The sequence below is a fragment of the Dendropsophus ebraccatus genome, chromosome 7 (assembly GCF_027789765.1).
Source record: "Dendropsophus ebraccatus isolate aDenEbr1 chromosome 7, aDenEbr1.pat, whole genome shotgun sequence".
Taxonomy (NCBI): Eukaryota; Metazoa; Chordata; class Amphibia; order Anura; family Hylidae; genus Dendropsophus; species Dendropsophus ebraccatus.
In genome coordinates, this window is record NC_091460.1 from 62,079,586 (window position 1) to 62,087,297 (window position 7,712).

The window sequence follows — 7,712 nt, forward strand, 5'->3', positions numbered from 1 at the left end:
CCAGCCCGGGGTTAGGCACTGGGGGCGGACGCCTGCCCCCCCAGTGGGAAGAAACCCCCGCCCCTCTATAACGCGGTTCTATTAGAATCAATGGAGCCGCATCATAGAGGGGGGGGGTCTTCCACTAGGGGGCAGCCCGTTTCCAGTACTTTACCCCCGGCCGGTGCCCGGAAATAGAATAGCGCCATACACGGGCAGCGGGCCATGGTTCAAAAGAAGGCATGGCATTGGCTTCCCTGCGCCGTTCTATCCATGTGCAAAACTTGAAGCGAATGTACTGATGGTACAAACCTATCACCCATCAGCCTTCTAGTGTGTCCTGACTGAAGATATAAGCGGTTGACTTACAGGGATCCTTGTATTGAATATGCTGCCTGATCTTTAGACTATATGTTGTTGGATTTGATCAGATTCATATATAGTTTTATGGGAAAAGTATAACGTGTAATTTATACATTTAAAGGGATATTCTGGAGACATTTGTGTTCTGTTAAACTGTGCTCAAGTACACTTTTTAAATCATGAAGCAATCAGTGGCTAGAGCAGTGTTGGGGGACTGACCTGGATATAACAAGGGGAGAAAGTATAGGGTTTTTTTTCCTATGTAAAGGAGAAGTCCGGCGAAATTTTTTTAAAAAGTATTGTATTGCCCCCCAAAAGTAATACAAATCACCAATACACACTTATTATGGGAAATGCACATAAAGTGCTTTTTTCCCTGCACTTACTACTGCATCAAGGCTTCACTTCCTGGATAAAATGGTGATGTCACACCCCGACTCCCAGAGCTGTGTGGGCTGTGGCTGCTGGAGAGGATGATGGCAGGGGGACAGTGAGGGACACAGGGCACTGGAGGGACACTGAGAATCCCCCTGCCATCATCCTCTCCAGCAGCCACAGCCCGCACAGCTCTGGGAGTCGGGTCGTGACATCACCATTTTATCCAGGAAGTGAAGCCTTGATGCAGTAGTACATGCAGGGAAAAAAAACACTTTATAAGCATTTCCCGTAATAATTGTAAATTGGTGATTTGTGTAACTTTTGGGGGGCAATACAATACTTTAATAAAAAAAAATTGCCGGACTTCCCCTTTAATAGCACCCTAAGCACAGTTAAGTAGAAAACTATTCCTCTAGAATGATGTTCTGATATTTTCTTTTATGTAAATACATAGGTTTATGGTGTTGAATCCTATACTGTCCATACTGTGCTGTTACATTAAATAACTATTTTTGTGTTTTCTTTATTTCTTCAACAGTGCATTCACCGAGACCTTGCAGCAAGAAATATTCTCCTCACTCATGGTCGAATTACAAAAATCTGTGACTTTGGACTGGCAAGAGATATCAAGAATGACTCAAATTACGTGGTTAAAGGAAATGTAAGTCTGAGCAGGTGTAATTCAGTTAGCGCTACTCAGTGTTCTCATATTTCCTTAGAAAACCCTAAGAAGATGGCAAATCACATCAGGACACTCTCTCTTGGAGAGAACCTAATGATTTGGTGATATAATGTAAAATTTCATGTAAAAATGACACTACAGTAGTCCTATTAGGCACAGTTTTACTGGACATAATGGACGTACTGGACGTAATGTGCCTTTTGGAGAAAAAGAAATAAAATGTATTGATCTTTTTAAACTGGTTAGAAAAGGTAATATAGTTCAGCTGTGACAAATTATTCTATCAAGAGATGGTGTATTAAAGTGTATAGCATCCTAACATAATCCCTTTTGAGAAAAATATAACATTGTAATGCTTTATTTGGCAATAAATGCAAAAAATTACAATGGAAAGTTAGGATACTCTTCCTTATATTCTTCTACCATTAATGCATATCCAGCCATTGTATAGGTTGAAGCATATATATTCAACCAAACTACAGTAATAACTTTAGTACTTCTCATGGGATAAGGTTTGGATTTCACTTTAAGAAGGGATAATTTGGAATTTCCCAGTAATGCTAGGGAGAGAACGGGACAACATATTTAGGCAACTATAAGGTTGTATTTATGGGAGCATATTAGTTCTCCTAAACCCACTTATCAATATTGCAAATTAGCTATAACCTGATGTATTTTGTGTGGATTCACATTTTTGTATATTTTAGGACTTTCCATACAATTTAGATTTCTGGGTGTTGTAAATGTTCCAATGTCTGTTAGAATCAATGGTCATCCATTATGTACAGTGAATGTTGGAGGCAATTTAGAATTGTCTTCTACCAGGAAAGAGATGCCATTTGTGTTCCCCTTCTTTTATTGTCTCTACATGTCATAATAGGACATATAACAACAGCATTTCTGCCCCTTTAAGCATTTTTAACAACAGTTTAATCCTAGATGCATAATAAGCAACCAACATTAGAAGATATACGACATGTCACAAAATTACAGCCTTATAAAACAGAAATGGAACAGATGAAGTTTCGTCTTTTACTAGCAGCAAAAGAAGATGTTTTGGCCTAAGTAATATAAGCAAATGGGGAACTGCTGTTCCTCAGAAGGATCCTTAGTATGCTTAATCCATTATATGGGTGGGATTAGGTCTTCTATTGTAACATAGTCTGTAGCACAACTCTACATATTGTGGCCGTATAACTCTCTATCTAGTGGCCATACAGCTCTATGTACTGTGGTCACACAGCTCTATATACTAAGGCCATACAGCTCTACATGATGGGTTTTTTGGGATATTATCCTACGATTGTCTAACCAGATTTATAACATGGTTGTATTTCAGGCTCGACTGCCAGTGAAGTGGATGGCACCTGAAAGTATTTTCCATTGTGTGTACACATTCGAAAGTGACGTCTGGTCTTACGGGATCCTGCTTTGGGAGATCTTCTCTCTTGGTACGTTGTTTTAATTAGTATTTTTATTATTTTTAATTTCCATGAAAAAAGAACAAAGGCCGCATCTCTTTTATTCTGTTGCACCATGACATTTTTTTAAATTGGATATTGTGATCAAAATGACCATTCACGTTCATAATGTCCATAACATAATTACTTCTATCCAAGCCTGGAAGGATATGATTATTGATTAAACAGTTCTATGCTTTTTTTATATAACTTCTAAAGAAGTGAACGGGAGTTATGAAAACTGCATAGCATCTTAAGTTAACCAGTTTCTGTAACCCCTGAAGAGTTATGCCTATCTCAGCTGTCAGATATCCTTTTACATATGGCTAGGGATGTGTTAAGAATAAAAAATAAGTCATACTCGTCTAGCCTGATTCTCTGTCGTTCTGATGCCTCCCGTTCCCTGGTTGTCACCGCACCTGACACATCAACCCCACAGGAACTGCCAGTTCAGCCAATCACTGGCTGCAGCATTGACCTATCTCAGGCAGTTCCTGTAGGGTCAACATGTCACAGAAACCAGGAAGCCATGGTGACAAGTGGGGACTGGAAGGCATTAGAACAGCAGCAGAGAGGGATCAGGGTAATTGAGTATAACTTATTTTTTGATTATAGTTTTAAAAGCTTTTATTTAAAAAAAAAAAACATGAATCAGCTATCAGAGGGGAGTTTTGTCCAAAAACGAGAGAAAAACAGAGAAATAAATACAGACAATATTATCAGCAAATATAAAAAAAAATCATATTATTTGTGTATATAGAAACAGGAATATCAATCTGAGCATGGACAATGTAAACACATTACATACACATTTGCGTAACACAAGGGAGAAGAGGGACAGGAAAAATATTGCACCATGAAAGCCATAAAGCCTCCAAATGCTGTCTGAGAGAACAGCAATAACTTATTGTTTGTTTTTAATGTACCTCTAATTATAGGTAACAAAAAATGTTATGTCCCCAGATAACCTCATTAAAGCTTTGGATCTATATCTATTAATGATATATTTTGAGAATAAAGTGGTATAATTGCTAATGTGTCAATAATTGGGGTATTAAAGGAAGTTGTAATTTTAAAAAAGCCATGATTATAGCCCAGTGCTCGCCATACCAATGTTTTATTTCCACTTCAGTCATTCCTGTCCTGTTTCTAACACTGCGTTGTATGATTAATGAACAGGAAGCAGCCCATATCCTCGAATACCGGTGGACTCCAAGTTCTACAGAATGATAAAGGATGGTTACCGCATGCTGAGCCCAGAGTGTGCACCAGCTGAGCTGTGAGTAAACCTACATTTATTGCAGTCTTTTTTTTCCCCCGTGAAAATTTACCAAAGTCTTATACTGTATCAATATTCATCAGTGTTCTTTTTCCGCTTTCAGTTATGATATAATGAAGAGTTGCTGGAACTCCGACCCAGTGAAGCGGCCTACCTTTAAACAGATTGTACAGATGGTGGAACAGCAGCTTTCAGACACCAAGGGGCATGTGAGTCTACTTCTTTCAAGTCAAATGTTATTAGCTAAAGTGGAACTTCTGCTAAAGTGCTTTAAAATGTATAATAGGTCATGAGGACAGACAGGTTGTGATAGCTGTAATGTGAACACTGAGTGTTAGATACTCAGATATACAGTAAGTTCAGGTTTGCGTGAATCTGAACACAACATTTGAATCCCACAGCCTGGAGAAGATGTGCAGCATCCCTCTTCTCGAGGCTGTGGGAATCAAATGCCGAGCGATCGGGTTCTTGAGTGAGAACCTGAACTGACTGCAAGTTTGTTCATCTTTACTCTACTCTGTAGGTCTGTGTGCATGGGCCTGTACTGTACACATCTCCTTGTATGTACTTCATGTGCTGCCATGTGGTCCTTCTATATGACAGATATTTACCAATAAAGGAAATGTTTTTTGGAGAGAATATTTTTGTAACGCTGTATCTGATGGAGCATTTATGGCCCCATAGACATTTATTCCAACTTTGTACTGGTGTGTGAACAAGTGGTAATTCAGATGTGATATATCCTAATAGAGTAGCCTTATCCACTTTGCAGTTGTCTATTTATAACATTATTATTTTTTTTTATTTTTTTTTACATAAACAGAAAATTTCAAACACTTCTCCTGTGTGTCCGAACCATACTCCTGTGGATCATTCCGTGAGGATCAATTCAGTGGGGAGCAGCACATCATCTACTCAACCCCTACTGGCCAACAGGGAATGCTAAACACCTCTCGCTGCTTTGTGGATTTTACCTTCACATACATTTCTAAATGTTACAATATTGCCACAATCCTGCTGAGCTGCTGAATTTCAGGACAGATCGTTCTGTGACAGCGGTGATCGAAAATATCAGCTAGGTCCTTTGTGGCCCATGTGATGCTGTAATAGATATTGACGTCTATCATTTCTTCGGACATATTGTCACTTGTTTCTTTGTGGACGCCAATATAGAAACAATCACGTGAATGCCAGGCTTAATGCTCAGTGACCTGTGAAGGACTTTGGATGAAGACTTAAGTTCCCGGATTTGAAGTCTACTGAGATGATAGCTCTGGGAACTTTTGAAGAGACTTAAATTGTAGCATTAGAAACCTACACAAATGCTAAAATGTCTTGCAAACCGAATGCGAAACCAGAATTCTGTTGACCCGCTTCTGCTGTGTGACTTGACATACCTACGTCTCCAGTGTCTTGCTACTGATTCATTTCTCATATATACTATATTTCATGAAACTATTTATTGACCATTCTCGTGCACTTATTCACAATTGATAGATACAGCGAATATAGTTATAAGCGTTAAATTATTTGGATATAAAATTTTCATCTTTAGTACCAGAGGTATGCCTTGCCTTGTGTAGAAACTGAGTAGGTCAAAGCACAAACTACTGATTAATATATTGCCGAACTACAACTACCATAATCCTCGAATGCTTCATTACAGTTGTATCACAGGAACAGGTCAGATCAATAGCATCACTGTCTCTCACTCTGTGAAAGCTCACTGGTTTTCTACAGAAAGGTGCGCTGAGGCATAACCTGTATTTGCACTGCATTTGTCTGTTTTTGCACCTTTAAAATGTTAAATATTTTCTAAAAGATAAAAAAAAAATAAAGAAAAAAAATGCTTTGACCTTTTTGCTCCTGGCTGTTCAGAGAGGGGTTAAGTAGAACTTCCTCCGTATGATCTTGGACAAATCACTTAGGATTTGCTTGTTAACCAAACCATTAATACGAAAGGTACTTTATCGGGGGCACTTAGTCTGACACTTTTATTTTAATGGTTTAAGATGTTATATTTTTGTACATTTTTACGGCAACTGTTACTTTTAAAGTGACTGGATGTTAACGTTTTGTTCTTATGTTTTATTTTGTGTTAATCGGTTTCTGTACATATGGAAAATGTAGCAATATGTTCTGTTTACCCCCTCCTCTCTGTTTACCCCCTCCTCCACCTTTACGCAAAGTATTTTTGTATGTAATGTATGTACATAGTTGTAATTAGTGTTGCAAGATTCAGGACATTGGGGGTATGTTGCCTGATCGTTGAAAAGAGTTGTTAATAATAAAATGTTTTGTCATGTTACACAGTTTGCTTTTTGTATGCAGATGGACACAAGAATCTAACTATTCTTTAACCCGCTCAGCTTATTAGGCATAGGAGCTGTAGTGTCCTCAACTGTGAGATCATTTGCTCGCTCTCTCTGATCTGTCATGTAGCTTATGGAGGTCTTGCCTAAGGAGACCCACATCCAGCTTTACCTCATCTATTCTCTGTAAGGGAGACAGTGGATGCTTGTATAGCATCCAGGAGCTGGGCGGTGACCTGGACTAGCGTGGGCTCCAGTGCATCCGGCTGCAGCGAGTCAGTCTCTTTGGAGGTGCGGGTGCCATCTTGATTTAACTGCGTGCTGGGTCTGGCGAATTCTTTCAGCTTATCCACTGCAGTAGATTGCCGGGAACGACTAATTTCTGGGCTTAGTGTGCTCTGGGTCATATACCAGTGTCGGTAGGGTTAGTGGTATCAGAATATTGGCAGGATAACGGCTGTTATGTAGTGGTGGAAGTGGAGCTCTCCTCAGACGCGTCTCCTCATGGCTGCGGCTAGCTCCACCCCCCCCCCCCCCCCAAATCTCACTATTCTCAGTGCGTGAAAATATGCTAGGATTGCATTAGTCTAAAATGTATTAATACTGATCTCTTTTTGTTGATAAGCCTTTAGTCTCACATGGCTGATAGGGGAGAACAGTACTTTGTTATATCAAATGTAGATTAGTCATGTAAAGGGAATCAGTATTACTACAAGCCTCCTTTAATTTAGGGTATTTCTTAATGTAGTATGAGCAGTTTTGCCCACTTAGGTGGGCAGCAGCCAGTGGTGACGTTCAACTACCCCTAAAGAGAAGAACTCAGAGGCGAAAAGTGGGAAGAGAGCCAAAGCACAAGACTAGAGTTGATCGAACCTCGGAAAATCCAAGGTTCAATCGAACTTGAACATTCCCAAACCTTCCGCATTAGATTGCTGATATCTTCACAGTCCGTGCGGAAGGAGGAGCATGCCGGGGACCGCTTGGAATTCCGGGATTCAGCCTATTACCTAGTCCATTTCAGCTGGACTGCATAAACTCAAACTACTAAATAGTTTATGTAGCCCAATAATGGCACATGTACACTTTTCCCTGGTATAAAAGCTAATTTTCCTTAGTCTATATACAAGAGACAGAGGTATGTCATAACTCACCAACACACAAATATAAATTCAATAAGTATACATAATCTTTATTCATATATCTGTACATACACAAAACAACCCTGCACAAACCCAAAATTTAAAAACACTTAAAACACC

At 39.4% G+C, this 7,712-nt stretch overlaps 1 protein-coding gene across 2 annotated transcripts in view; it reads left to right on the top strand.

Moving 5' to 3' along the window:
• Positions 1–6,449, top strand: part of KIT (KIT proto-oncogene, receptor tyrosine kinase) — a 45,334-nt gene extending 38,885 nt beyond the window's left edge. For both annotated transcript variants that reach the window (XM_069977630.1, XM_069977629.1), the window contains exons 17-21: positions 1,259–1,381; positions 2,742–2,853; positions 4,042–4,141; positions 4,245–4,350; positions 4,965–6,449. In XM_069977630.1, the coding sequence (XP_069833731.1) occupies positions 1,259–1,381; positions 2,742–2,853; positions 4,042–4,141; positions 4,245–4,350; positions 4,965–5,087 (564 nt within the window). In that variant the 3' untranslated portion in view covers positions 5,088–6,449. The remainder of the gene's footprint in view (positions 1–1,258; positions 1,382–2,741; positions 2,854–4,041; positions 4,142–4,244; positions 4,351–4,964) is intronic.
• The last annotated feature ends 1,263 nt before the right edge of the window (positions 6,450–7,712 follow it).